We start from the raw sequence: 14,555 nt of genomic DNA on the forward strand, positions 1-14,555 counted from the left end.
ATAAAATGAGGGCGCTGTTTTAACTTTCTGAAAAATATTTTTTTGCAAGCGACCAAGACAATGAGGGCGCTATTTATTGTTTAGATCAGAGCCATAATAAAAGACTCTGTTTTAGATTTAATAAACTTTTTTAAAAACTCCGAACAAGTAATGCCAACGCTCAGTTTGAAAAAAAAATACAAGACAGGTCCTAATTCAAATCTACATTTCTTTGGAACTTTATTAACATAATAGGTTCAAAATACATAAATGTAGAACGTTTGAACACATTTCATTATCAGCAATTTCGATAATTTACGTCTCTACCTGAATTGCACAAAAAAAGATGTGCGCTATGCATTGCTCAATTTTTAACTTACGATATTATATTTTATTGTTTAAATTTATATAAATAAAACATATTGAGTTCCCGTGTGTATTTTTTCTCAAATAAATGATAAATAACTGTATGATAAATAAATCATGGCTTGATGGTGAACCATCAACATTATAACATGGTTGTTGATCGATATTTGTTTATGGATTACTAAACACACTTAATATAAAAACATTATCAAACAAAATATATTCACAAATTCTACTGTACTTCATATACACATATGGATACAAATTTGCATCTAAATAGAAATAAATACATTAATGAAATACTTTCAAGTTTCACTAAGCTAAACCTCAAACAAATACGTAATTCTCGTTCATTTCCATCGTCCCATCGGATAATACGTTCACAAATTCTTCACATATGCATTTATTGACGCATTGTTTACTTCGTAACGCGTTGCTTATTTAGTTGACGTAATGTCTACTGCGTTGTTGTTTTTGCCGAATCTGCAATACCGAAAAATCGCAGAAAGGAATCCAAATTCCAAAAATTCGATAATTGTTATCAAACTCATTCCACACAGTAAGCCCATGTTACCACCTATTTCAGCTTTAAAGCAAACAGAACAATTCAATAATAAGGTGAGATGCAGGGTGATCTCAAGAGAAAATGAAATACAGTAGGCCTACAGTATATAATTAATATAATAGGAGACTCAAAGACTTTGGGGAGACTTTATAAAAAGCGTCGTCAAACAATAGAGGGTGTTATGACTTTTTAAATATTGTATATCCAAACGGTAGAGGACGCTATTTCAACAAAAATAATACAATGCAAGTAATAATAACTATGATACTATATTATGCCTAAATACATGCTAAAAGGCCCTGTCCACGTTCACACGTAAGCAACATTTTTAAAGATAACTTATTATCTATAGACACACCAATGGTATAAGATAATTTGTATTACTTACATAGTAACTGTAGGATTGAAAATGTGGGAACTTCGGTGACAACTTGAAAGTTCATTTCTTCAAAATAAATTTGCAGTTGGAGTAGATTTTCTCTGTCATAAGTGTAAAAGAATATTTTTTAAACGGTTAAAAAACACCGCATCTAAGGCCTACTGCATGAAGTGCTATTCTTCCGACAAGTTTTTTTACAATTTTTTTTATTACAGTATATAAAATGTACAAAAAGCAATAGCACACAGCTAATAATGTAATTACAATAAAAAATATTGAAAAAAAATCTATAAAAATACAACAATAAATTCGGAAAATACAATTACAATATTGCAAAATTACTCACTATAACTTACATCATTAAGAATCTTAAAATATACTAAATTTCGTAAAATACAATTACATTTTAACTAAAAAAAATGTTACGGTATATACTAAAAACTATCTGCCTACATTATAAGCTAGTCAATTGTCACTGATTTAGGATTAGGTAATAATATGATATGCCAAATGAAGTGTTACCTTATGTCCTCTTTCGTCGTGTACCCAGTTACGTCTAGATAGCCTCCCAAAGCATAATTTGCTGGCCAATAGCTTGTCGATATCCGATTGTTGTAGAACGTCTGCTCGCATGCTATTGGACAATCACACTTTGTACCGGAGTTATAGAAATTTACTAATATGGAAAATATGATACAAGATTGAAATTAATTATGACATCAACAATCTTCATTATTTGCTAAAACAGATATGCATTCATATTACGCCATTTTATAGTATACTAGAGGGTGAGCTCGCTTCGCTCGCCCCTCTAGGAGTGTAGACGATGGTTCTTGGAATGATAATGACTCGGGTAAAAAGGTTTTAGAAGGACGTTCTCCTTGTACGTTTTCTGTCGGTTTCCATTATTTAAAATGCTTGACTAAATCTACTCTGTTTCACAGTGTCTTAGATGATTAATAACATTTTAAAGTATAGTGTTTATTGTTTGGTAGGGCCCTTATAGGGCGGAGATTGGAAGGCGGACTTTTGAAACCAGGTTGTTGCAAGGTGAACTCATCGTGAACCCGGAAATTACTTTGACCGCGAAGAATTGAAATTGAGTTGAAAATCTACCGTTGAAATCATAAATGTTGTAAAAAAACTCTTTATAATAACAATATCGTAATAGTGAAAACTAATGTTATCAAATTTACATTTCACGGTACATCTGAGATAGATTAGGTAGGTATCCAAGGCAGAGATTTGTACCGAAGTTCTTTCATTGTGCTCGCCTATGTCAGAATTAACCATAATTTATATATAGATTATAGGCTACCTTCTGCTTCGTACGCACACCTGATCGTTTCCTCAACCGTACAATCTCGGACATCGGCTGTAAAATTAAATCAAATACTTTATTAAGACTTAATTTTCTACTTAGTATTTGCGATCTCATCAATATCGTCGTCGTCCACCACATAACCCCTAATGCAGAGCCATAATAATTTATATGTATGGTTCTGCCTTGATCCTTGATGAAGAAAAATAATCGTATAAAATGGACATATTTCGCCAAACCTGCATCCTGCATAACCCTCCCTCCACTCTGGATTTAAATATTACGATCGCTTACTATGATCGACTAGATTTGAACTCGACACTTTGACTAGTTTGAAACTGAGTGAAGTACATAATAACAATTTTCCTATTTTTCATAAAAGTTATTAGTGAACCGATTTTTTTGAATTTCAATAGGCATGTTCTGTAAGTATATACCTATTTATACCGAAACATTTAGAACGATAACTTGAAAAACAACCAAAGCAAGTAGGATACTGCTGTGTAATTGGCAAAATTATATTTTTTAAAGTAATTAGATAATGACCAGATACTTTTTGTCCCGATTGGTCTTTTAAATATGGCGACCTCTTGAGTTACCGAAGTCGCTTATTGTACCTGACATAGTTGGGTGTTTACATCCACATATTTCAGTGATATATCTGTACTTGCACTCGTTGATGCAATTCGTCTCGGTGTAAGCTTTCGTGTATTTAAGAGCCCTGCTTGTACAGTTAGATGGGTACGGATGTGCTAGGTTTACGACCTATAAGAAAAAAGGAGTTAAATGACTGAACATGAATTATAACGAAAATTGATCGTCATTGTCTATCAACATCATCATGCAAATGTATCTTCGTAAATGTTTATAGGCCTACCTGTTCACCAGTTAGTCCAACTTGCGTTTTAAAGCCAGGCGAAACAGAAAATCCAAAAATACCCACTAAGGGATATTCATCTTGTGGATGTACCAATACCTATTCAACAATAAATATTACTTTTAAACTTATTTATTATATCATATTATATTAGTGTCACAATTTGCAAAATACGTCTGATTGGAGGAAAAATAGCAAGATTATGATGATGTTTGCCAATGAATATGAAGATGGAACTGATGTGATGATTTTTTTACATTGGTATAGTGACACCTTTCTTACGTTGATCAATTTTATACAAACATTTACGCATTATTTACCAAAAAAGTACATGTATAACACGATTCCACGAAAAGCTGTTACCTTTAGTCCAGCTGCATTATCAACAGAATATCCATACTCTGTTTGGTTAATGTCAATCTCCAAAATGAGTCCAGTCGCATATCCAGCATTTCGGGTAGTCAATGGATTACTACTATCACCATTAAACGTAGAGCATACTCCAAAGTCGTATACTTGAGTAGAGAAATCATCCGGTCCACATGGCCGATACTGCCATGAACATGTTATAAGCATATCCTCTATCTGATGGGCAATTCGAAGCAACGTCGCCGTGAAATTCATGTCATTATATGGAGTGAAATTAAAAGAGGGTTCCATATAATCCGAGAAAAAAAACCACTTTTCTTTTTCGGTCATTTCTGTTGCACGAAACAGGTTGTAGTTACATAATGTGACAGCCGGAAAAGTGATAACATCGTTTTGAGAGGTGGTGATTGCTGATGACGAGTTGTACTGGTAGTATTTGGTTATACTTGAATACACTGTAAAACCCAGCATTGACAATGACGACACCAGCAGTACAGTCCAAATACACCTTTAAGTACAGTAAAATGTTTGTTATAAATACCAAGGAAATCTACCAACAGGATGCTGAGCTCGCCTTGCAAAGATAGAAACTTGTAACAGTCCTTTGTTCTTAAGATTGGCTGCGACACATTCATACTAGTTGCGGGTACAGTACCAAGTACATTATTATTCTCCGGTTTATGTTTAGGGGCTTTATAGAAGAAATGATCGTGTCGCAACCACACATAAAACCTTTGATCTAATGGAACTCAGCATCCTGTTGTTAGATTGCCTTGTGGTATCATTATTAAGATAGTTCGAAAATGCTTTGAAGTTCTGGATAATTAATATCTAACTTGATGGAATGTTTGAACATGATAACTGTGATAATGATGAGGATTACGTTGATGAAAATGATATTTGTGTTAGTTGAGTTGGTGATCAAAATGATTAGAAGAAACTTGATAGATTATATAACGACAATAGGATACGTGATTTATCATTATTTATTTATTCAACTTTATTTCACAAGGGTAGATCTAATAGCTGCTGTGCTACAGCAGTAGCTGAATTGAAGAGGCCCGCTTGAAACAACAAAAATATACAGACGACATCCAAACAAAAAGATACAAGAGGATTCATAAAGTTAAAGTTCTCAAACAGATTAAAAATGATCATAATATATACAATAAATTAAGGATGATGAAGCTTCAAACAAATTTAATAACAAAAATATTGTAAGAAAATGAACAAATAAAACATTCATTTTCTAATTATAGCTCTATTTACACTTAATGTTTGATGGAATTAGTTCAGGCTAGTCTTAAAAATTTGTCTCGACTTTAAATGTGTTGACTGAGGGGGATTAAAAAACTGACTCAGGCAGGGCATTCCAATACTTAATTATTCTAACTGAAAAAAAAGTTATTTCTGCACAAGAGATTTGCTCTAAGTATAGGACGATAAAGCTTCAAACTGTGACCACGAGTTCTGTTGTTACGAGAGATGGTGAAGAAGTCGTCTGGGTTTATATCCTATTTAATCCAAGGCTATTATTATACAAGGATACAAGGAAACTTTATTCATCCCAACTTGGGAAATTGTGTTGCTGTCTTATAACAATGCCGTAAAGAAAAGAGAAATGATAGGCCTAATACATAAGTGTGATAATAATAATAACAATAATAGTGTATCGTACTAAATTCCCCTATCTTTGATATCTTTCATTATAGTCTCGTATGCCTCTTGGGAGGAAGGAGAGACGATGGCGTTCAGTGGATCCCCGTGGCGGTCTCAGTCTACCACTACGTTCCATAAGGCAGTCGGCAATGTGGAAGGTGGAGGTGGAAGGTTACCTGGAAGTTTGGCACAACCATTACAATATCAAATTGAAGATTGAAAGGATTGAATGTCAAAAGATGATGGCTTCAACTATCGATAAGCATCCTTTAAAACATCCAGGAATATGCACCTAATAAGCCTAAGTACCCCACAGCATACATATAAAAAAAATGCACCTCTTTTACCTTCTTATTGTCGCTATGTCTTTATTTCCAACAAATCGGATCCCATGAAGAGAAGTTTCTCCAGTTAGCTGTTGGAAATCAACTACATCTGTGACTTCATCGTTTGTTTGTGCCATTTTGAAGGTTCTGTCGCCTTTTGTTATAGTGATATCTTTCGTTATATGCACAGTTATAGCATTTACAATATTTATTTATCCTTATAGCTTTTGCTGGTTATTAACAATTATTCAATTACAACACAATGTTTCACGCATGAACAGTCATGGAGCCGTGAATGAATTAATAATAATAATATTTATTCGGTCATCAATGTAAAAATAACCAGGAATGAGAATAGGCTAAAGCCCAAACAGATTCTGCACTCACTCCATACAATACAAAGAGTTAAGATAAAACCATATACAAGAAAAATACAAATAAACTATACATAACATGAAATATAGTGTTTTGTTAGAGCAGCCTTAAACATTGAAATTGTTTGTGAATCTTTTATGTCATTTGGTATTTGCTCCCATAGTCTAGGAAAGGAAACAAATACAGAATTATGAAAAGTATTGCCTTTCGAATTCCAACGTAAGAGCCTACCTGGACATCTTTCACTAGTTTTAATATACTCATTGAAAGAATGGGAACAGTAACACTTTAAATCCTAAGGAAAGTCTATGTAATTTAAACAAGTCAATCAATTACGGCGCATTTGACAGGATTTAAGGGAAGTTTGTTTACATTTGCCCATTTAGCAATTAAATCTAAATCCTTTTGAAGCAATTTACAATCATTATTGATATATATATATATATATATATAATATATATATAAATAAAATAACAGCAGAAAACTTGGTTACTTCATTGTTTTAATCACTACAAATTTGTTTCGTACGACCACCATGTAGCTGGCCGCACTCTTCAGGTGAAATGTAAAACATAAGTGACACAGTTGTCTCATAGTGCTTAATAGAAGTGTATATATATATAATATATATATATATATATATATATATATATAGAAGCGTCTCACATACGCACAGAGCCAAAATGACATCTTGGACTTGCACGGTGTATGGACTCTAACCTTACGGTTTTCATTTAAATATATCATTCCACTCTATCATCCTTATCTACTTTTGCATTCCTCTTTTTTCATCTCATCCTTTTTGTCTTGGTGAAAAGGGAGGATATTTTATATTCCTCCTCTGAGTTTATAGCCTCTCTACCCGAACATGAACAAGATTTTATAAGTACGTTTTTAATGACAGTTCATAGACTTTTATTACCATGTTTTATCTTTATATTTTAATTAACATCTTTTTAAAATTGTAAATGAAAGCATGGTTATTATATTGAAATCAATCATCTTTTTATGTAAATATACTTTTTAACTACTTTTTAACTTGTAACAATCTTAGTAATATACAATAGAAAGAGAAATATTCATACAAATAATTAAGTGTTACAATGTACCTTTATTTTATATATAATATATATACATATAAATCTGAGAATTATAATAAAAGTGGGAAGACCCCACACAAGACAAAAAAAAAATCATTATTGATATAAATAGGACGTGATAATGTGTGATCCTCAGCAAATTGAAAAAGTGAAGAAGAAATATTATTTACAATATCACTTACGTAAATAAAAAATAAAAGATTAATTATATTCATTAACGCGAAATACTACCTGTCTTCTCATTAAAAAATAATTCGTTTAGTATTATTTTGTAATACCTGTAGTGTATTTAAATAGAAAACTTTGATGAGCGACATTAAGTGATAGTTATTGATATATATCGATTGATGGAACCGGAAGTTACAGTAATGAGTTTGTCTAACGTTCTAACCTTTTTTGCTTTTAAATCACCAATGGTAGTTATTATACACGTCAGTGATGTAACAACAGCTATGAGCGTTCTTTGGCTAAAGCCAAGCCCCTGAGCAGTGCTCAGAGAAAAAACGGGCATTACAAGCCTTTTCGCAAACGAGTTGACCAATGACAATCGACAGAGTCTGGGTTTAAAAAAAAAAAAACAGACTCTGTCGATTGTCATTGGTCAACTCGTTTGCGTTGCGTCTACGTCCTTGCGTTGCGTCCTAGCGGAAACCAAGCGTAAGTATGCTGTTTGTTTTATATTTCTGTTTTTTGTAATCCGTTGTTCCCACTACATTCAACGCGAGCGAGTTGACCAATGACTACAGTTTACATAATTGCTGACGATTGTTCACATTACTGGCGCTGTAATTATGTCCTTGCGTTGCGTCCTAGAGTGGAAACAAGTTTTCTGAATTCAACTTTTTAAGAAATTTATTGTATTCCAACGTTTACGTCATTATACGTTGCGTTGTATTAGGATATTTTCTCGTGAAAAAACAATCTTAAGCAATGCACTAACGCCTACCCTTAAACACTAAAACATATGTACAGGTGTATTAGGCCTATATAGATTTTTCAATTAGTGTGCGTTTGAGTTATTACACTTTTCATCAAACGCTGTAGAATTGTGAAGAAGACAAAGTCCTGCAATTCAATCACAGTAATCAAACTCATTCCACATATTAAATCCATGTTTCCACCAAGTACTGTACATAAAATAATAAATGTAGACCTTTTGAACACACACACATATTGGTATATAAGCACTCTAGGCGTTGTTTACTGTTCTGATGATGAGAATAGTTTCTCGAAACATGTCACATTTACATTTTAAAGATGTATTGTCCCTTGAAACAAAAAAAATGAAAAAAAAATATTCTAAATTTAAATTGGCCATATCAAAGTAATATTAAAGTTATTCACTTTAAGTCGAAAATTTGAGGCAAAAACAACAATTAACAGGTAAATTAATTTGATTACATTTCGTCTGGAAAATCGTCACGAGCGAAAGTAAACAAAGATTTCAAACCACGAGTATGCATTATGCATGATGCTAATTAGGATTGTTTACAACTCGTCGCGGTTGAGAAGGTGTTTTCACACAGATCGCGAGGAAGTTTTATGATTATGCATACAGAGTAGCCAAACAAGCGCGTTGCATTATGAGATATGTTTTGATCGAAAACTTTGACTGGAAGTCAAAGTTATTTTTTAAACAAAAAAACGCCCGTATTTCGGTTAAATTATTTTTTTTTCAACTAATTTTTGGTGAAAGTTAATAACTATTATGATACTTCAAAATGACCCACTTTTTTTCGAAATATAAAAAAAAATTTTTTTTTGGAATTAGTCAAAGGGACAATACATCTTTAAGGCAGTTTGCCTTTTTATTAAATGCCTCGCTATAGTCATCTTAACTCGTAAGTTTGGTGGTATTATTCATGATGAACTACATTATCAGCAATTTCGATAATTAAAGCTCCTCCGCAAAAAAAAGATGTGTGATATGCATTGCTCAATTTTTACCTCACACGGTATTTGGGGATAATATATTGATTTGATTTGAACTTAGTATATTATATTGTATTGTTTTTAATTGATATAAATAAAACATATTGTGTTCCCGTGTGTATTTTTTTATCAAATAAATGATAAATAACTGTATGATAAATAAACCATGGCTTGATGGTGGACCATCAACATTATAACATGGTTGTTGATCAATATTTGTTTTTGGATACACACTTAATATAAAGACATTATCAAAACAAAATATAGGCCCTATTCACAAATTCTACTGTACTTCTTATACACATATGGATACAAATTGGCATCTAAATACAAGTAAATACATTATTGACAAATTTGGCCACATTTTCAAGTTTCACTAAGCTAAACTACCTTAAACAAATACGTAGTCTCGTTCATTTCCATCGTCCCATCGGATAACACGTTCACAAATTCTTCACATATGCATTTATTGACGCATTGTTTACTTCGTAACGTGTTGCTTATTTAGTTGACGTAATGTCTACTGCGTTGTTGTTTTTGCCGAATCTGCAATACTGAAAAATCGCAGAAAGGAATCCAAATTCCAAAAATTCGATAATTGTTATCAAACTCATTCCACACAGTAAACCCATGTTACCACCTATTTCAGCTTTAAAGCAAACAGAACAATACATTAATAATGTGAGATGCAGGGTGGTCTCAAGTTGGAACATGAAATACGTAACAGTAATTTATATATAGGAGACTCAAAGACTTTGGGGAGACTTTACAAAAAGAGTCGTCAAACGATAGAGGGTGTTATGACTTTTTAATATTGTATATCCAAGCGGTAGAGGATGCTATTTCAACAAAAATATACAATGCAAGTAATAAATATGATAGGCCTAAATACATGCTCAAAGGCCCTGTCCACGTTCACGTAAACAAAATATATAAAGATAACTTATTAATATCCACACCAATGGAATAAGATAATTTGTAGTACTTACATAGTAACTGTAGTATTGAAAATGTTGGAACTTCGGTGACAACTTGAAAGTTTATTTCTTCAAAATAGATTTGCAGTTGGAGTAGATTTTCTCTGTCATAAGTGTATTTTTAAAACGGTAAAATAACACGTCATCTAAGGCCTACTGCATAAAGCGCGATTCTTCCGACAAATAGGCCTACATATAAGCTAGTTTCGATTGTCACTGATTTTGGAAAAATAAGACGATTGTTGTAATAATATGATATGACAAATGAAGTGATACCTTATGTCCTCTTTCGTCGTGTACCCAGTTTTGTCTAGATAGCCTCCCAAAGCATAGTTTGCTGGCCAATAGCTTGTCGATATCCGATTATTGTAGAACGTCTGCTCGCATGCTATTGGACAATCACACTTTGTACCAGAGTTAGCGAAATTTTCTAATATGGAAAATATGATACAATATTGAAATTAATTATGACATCAACAACCTTCATTATCTGCTAAAAAAGATATGCATTCATTATTACGCCATTTTATAGTATATTATAGGCTACCTTCTTCTTTAAACGCACACATGAACGTTTCCTCAATCGTACAATCTCGGACATCGGCTGTAAAATTAAATCAAATACTTTATTAAGACTTTGTAAATTTAATTTTCTACTTAGTATTTCAGATCGTCATCAATATCCTCGTCGTCCACCACATAACCCCTAATGCAGAGCCATAATAATTTATATGTATGGTTCTGCCTTGATTCTTGATGCAGAAAAATAATCGTATAAATATAGATTTCACCAACCCTGCGTCCTGCATAACCCTCCCTCCACTCTGGATCTAAATATTACGATCGCTTAATATGATCGACTAGATTTGAACTCGTCGCTTTGAAGAGTTAGAAAAGTATTGGCAAAATATTGCTACAGAGGGCGCGTGTTAATATTTCGGCCAATGTTAAAATAATACAAATTGTTATATTTTTCATTTTTGATTTAGTGAACCGATTTTCTTGAATTTCAATAGGCATGTTTTGTAAGTAATACCTATTTACACCGAAACATTCAGAAACTTGAAAAACAACCAAAGCAAGTAGGATACAGCTGTGTAAATAGCAAAATTATATTTTGTCAAGTAATTAGATAATGACCAGATAACTCCACAGGGCGCCATATTTAAAGTTCAATCGGGGAAAAAATTCCATCTAGGCTACCGCCATGATGTAAATTACCATCCCGCTAGCCTCGCGCGCCTGTAGTTGTCCCGATTGGTCTTTTAAATATGGCAATATGGTGCCCTCTGGAGTTATCGAAGTCGCTTATTGTACCTAACATAGTTGGGTGTTTACATCCACATATTTCAGTGATATATCTGTCCTTGCACTCGTTGATGCAATTCGTCTCGGTGTAAGCTTTCGTGTATTTTAGAGCCCTGCTTGTACAGTTAGATGGGTACGGATGTGCTAGTTTTACGACCTATAAGGGAAAAGGAGTTAAATGAATGAACATGAATTATAACGACAATAATATTGACCGTAAATATAATTATTGCATCAGATCATTACGTCATTGTCTATCAACATCATCATGCAAATGTATCTTTGTAAATGTTTATAGGCCTACCTGTTTACCAGTTAGTCCAACTTGCGTTTTAAAGCCAGGCGAAACAGAAAATCCAAAGGTACCCACTAAGGGATATTCATCTTGTGGATGTACCAATACCTATTCAACAATAAATATTACTTTTAAACTTATATATCATATTATATTAGTGTCACAATTGGCAAAATACGTCTGTTTGGAGGAAAAAAAGCAAGATTATGATAATGTTTGACAATGAATATGAAGATGGAACTGATGTGATGATTTTTTTTCCATTGTGTGACACTTTTCTTACGTTGATCACTTTTATATAAACATTTACACCATTATTGTTACCCAAAAAGTACATGTATAACACGATTCCACGAAAAGCTGTTACCTTTAGTCCAGCTGCATTATTAGGAGAATATGCATACTCTGTTTGGTTAATGTTAATCTCCAAAATGAGTCCAGCCGAATCTCCAGCAATTCGGGTAGTCAATGGATTACTACTATCACCATTAAACGTAGAGCATACTCCAAAGCCGTATACATGAGTAGAGAAAACATCCGGTCCACATGGCCGATACTGCCATAAACTTGTTATAAGCATATCCTCTATCTGATGGGCAACTCGAATCAACGTCGCCGTGAAATTCATGTCATTATATGGAGTAAAATTAAAAGAGGGTTCCATATAATCCGAGAAAAAAAACGACTTTTCTCTTTCGGTCATTCCTGTTGTACGAAATAGGTTGTAGTTACATAATGTGACAGCTGGAAAAGTGATAACGTCGTTTTGAGAGGTGGTGATTGCTGATGACGAGTTGTACTGGTAGTATTTGGTTATACTTTTATACACTGTAAAACTCAGCGTTGACAATGACAGCACCAGCAGTACAGTCCAAATACACCTTGAAGTACAGTAAATTGTTTGTTATAAATACCAAGGCAATCTACGAACAGGATGCTGAGCTCGCCTTGCAAAGATAGAAACGTGTAACAGTCCTTTGTTCTTAAGATTGGCTGCGACACATTCATACTAGTTGCGGGTACATACCAAGTACATTATTATTCTCCGGTTTATGTTTAGGGGAGAAATGATCGTGTCGCAACCACATATAAAACCTTTGATCTAATGCCAGAACTCAGCATCCTGTTGTTAGATTGCCTTGTGGTATCATTATTAAGATAGTTTGAATAATGCTTTGAAGATCTGGATAATTAAGATCTAACTTGATGGAATGTTTGAACATGATAACTGTTATAATGATGAGGATTACGTTGATGAAAATGATATTTGTGTTAGTTGAGTTGGTGATCAAAATGATTAGAAGAAACTTGAAAGATTAAATAATGACAATACGATACGTGATTATCATTATTTATTTATTCAACTTTATTTCACAAGGGTAGATATAATAGCTGCTGGGCTACAGCAGTAGCTGACTTGAAGAGGCCCGCTTGAAACAAAAAAATACAGACGACATCCAAACATAAAGATACAAGAGGATTCATAAAGTTAAAATTCTCAAACCGATTAAAAATGATCATATATAAACAATAAATTGAGGATGATGAAGCTTCAAACAAATTTAATAACAAAAATATTGTAATAAAATGAACAATTAAAACATTCATTTTCTAATTGTAGCTCTATTTAGCCTACACTTACACTTAATGTTTGATGGAATTAGTTCAGGCTAGTGCCTATTTGCTTCCATGTCTAGTCTTAAAAATTTGTCTCGACTTTTAAATGTGTTGACTGAGGGGGATTGAATAACTGACTCGGGCAGGGCATTCCAATGCTAAATTATTCTGATTGAAAAAAGGTTATTTTTGCACAAGAGATTTGCTTTAAGTTTAGAACGCTTCAGACTGTGACCACGAGTTCTGTTGTTACGAGAGATGGTGAAGAAGTCGTCTGGGTTTATATCCTATTTAATCCAAGGCTATTATTATGGTGGAAGGTTACCGGGCAGTTTGGCACAACCATTACAATAACCAATTGAAGATGGAAGGGTTTGAATGTCAAAAGATGATGGCTTCAACTAACTATAAACATCTTTTAAAACTTCCAGGAATACGCACCTAATAGGCCTAAATACCCCGCAGCCTACGTTATAAAAAATGCACCTATTTTACCTTCTTATTGTCGCAATGTCTTTATTTCCAACAAATCGGATCCCATGAAGAGAAGTTTCTTCAGTTAGCTGTTGGAAATCACCTACATCTTTGACTTCATCGTGTGTTTGTGCCATTTTGAAGGTTCTGTCGCCTTTCGTTATAGTGATACCTTTCGTTATACGCACAGTTATAGCATTTACAATATCATTCGTTCTTATAGCTTTTGCTGGTTATTAAATCACAATTAGGCAATCACAACACAGTGTTTCACGCATGAAGAGTTATGAAGCGTGAATGTAATTATATTCATATTAACGCGAAATACTACCTGTCTTCTCATTAAGAAATAATTCGTTTAGTATTATTTGTAGTGTATTTGAATAGCAAACTTTGATGAGCGACATTAAGTGATAGTTATTGATATATATTGATTGATGGAACCGGAAGCTACAGTAATGAGTTTGTCTAACGGTGCCTTATTGGGTTTTAAACTACTGATGGTAGTGATGAAATCACCGTTGATAATAATTATACACGTCAGTGGTGTTTTATTATAATTATTTGTTTTGTTTATCTATGAGCGCTCATTGGCTAAAACCAAGCCCTGAGTAACAAGGCCATATACATGGCTGC

General features: G+C 33.3%; 2 protein-coding genes across 2 annotated transcripts; both read right to left on the reverse strand.

Moving 5' to 3' along the window:
* Positions 1–405: 405 nt before the first annotated feature.
* LOC144842782 (acid-sensing ion channel 1A-like) lies at positions 406–5,991 on the reverse strand. The gene is made up of 8 exons (XM_078699315.1): positions 5,863–5,991; positions 3,851–4,364; positions 3,488–3,586; positions 3,228–3,375; positions 2,608–2,664; positions 1,812–1,965; positions 1,299–1,390; positions 406–931 (listed from the first exon to the last, which is right to left on the reverse strand). Exons 1-8 carry the CDS (start codon positions 5,976–5,978, stop codon positions 783–785), a joined length of 1,329 nt encoding a protein of 442 aa, XP_078555441.1. The 5' UTR covers positions 5,979–5,991; the 3' UTR covers positions 406–782.
* A 3,670-nt stretch (positions 5,992–9,661) lies between these two features.
* Positions 9,662–14,056, reverse strand: LOC144843470 (acid-sensing ion channel 1A-like). The gene is made up of 8 exons (XM_078700255.1): positions 13,941–14,056; positions 12,196–12,709; positions 11,838–11,936; positions 11,543–11,690; positions 10,773–10,829; positions 10,502–10,655; positions 10,238–10,329; positions 9,662–9,897 (listed from the first exon to the last, which is right to left on the reverse strand). Exons 1-8 carry the CDS (start codon positions 14,054–14,056, stop codon positions 9,749–9,751), a joined length of 1,329 nt encoding a protein of 442 aa, XP_078556381.1. The 3' UTR covers positions 9,662–9,748.
* Between the last annotated feature and the right edge of the window lie 499 nt (positions 14,057–14,555).

This window comes from Antedon bifida, chromosome 5 (assembly GCF_963402885.1).
Source record: "Antedon bifida chromosome 5, ecAntBifi1.1, whole genome shotgun sequence".
Taxonomy (NCBI): Eukaryota; Metazoa; Echinodermata; class Crinoidea; order Comatulida; family Antedonidae; genus Antedon; species Antedon bifida.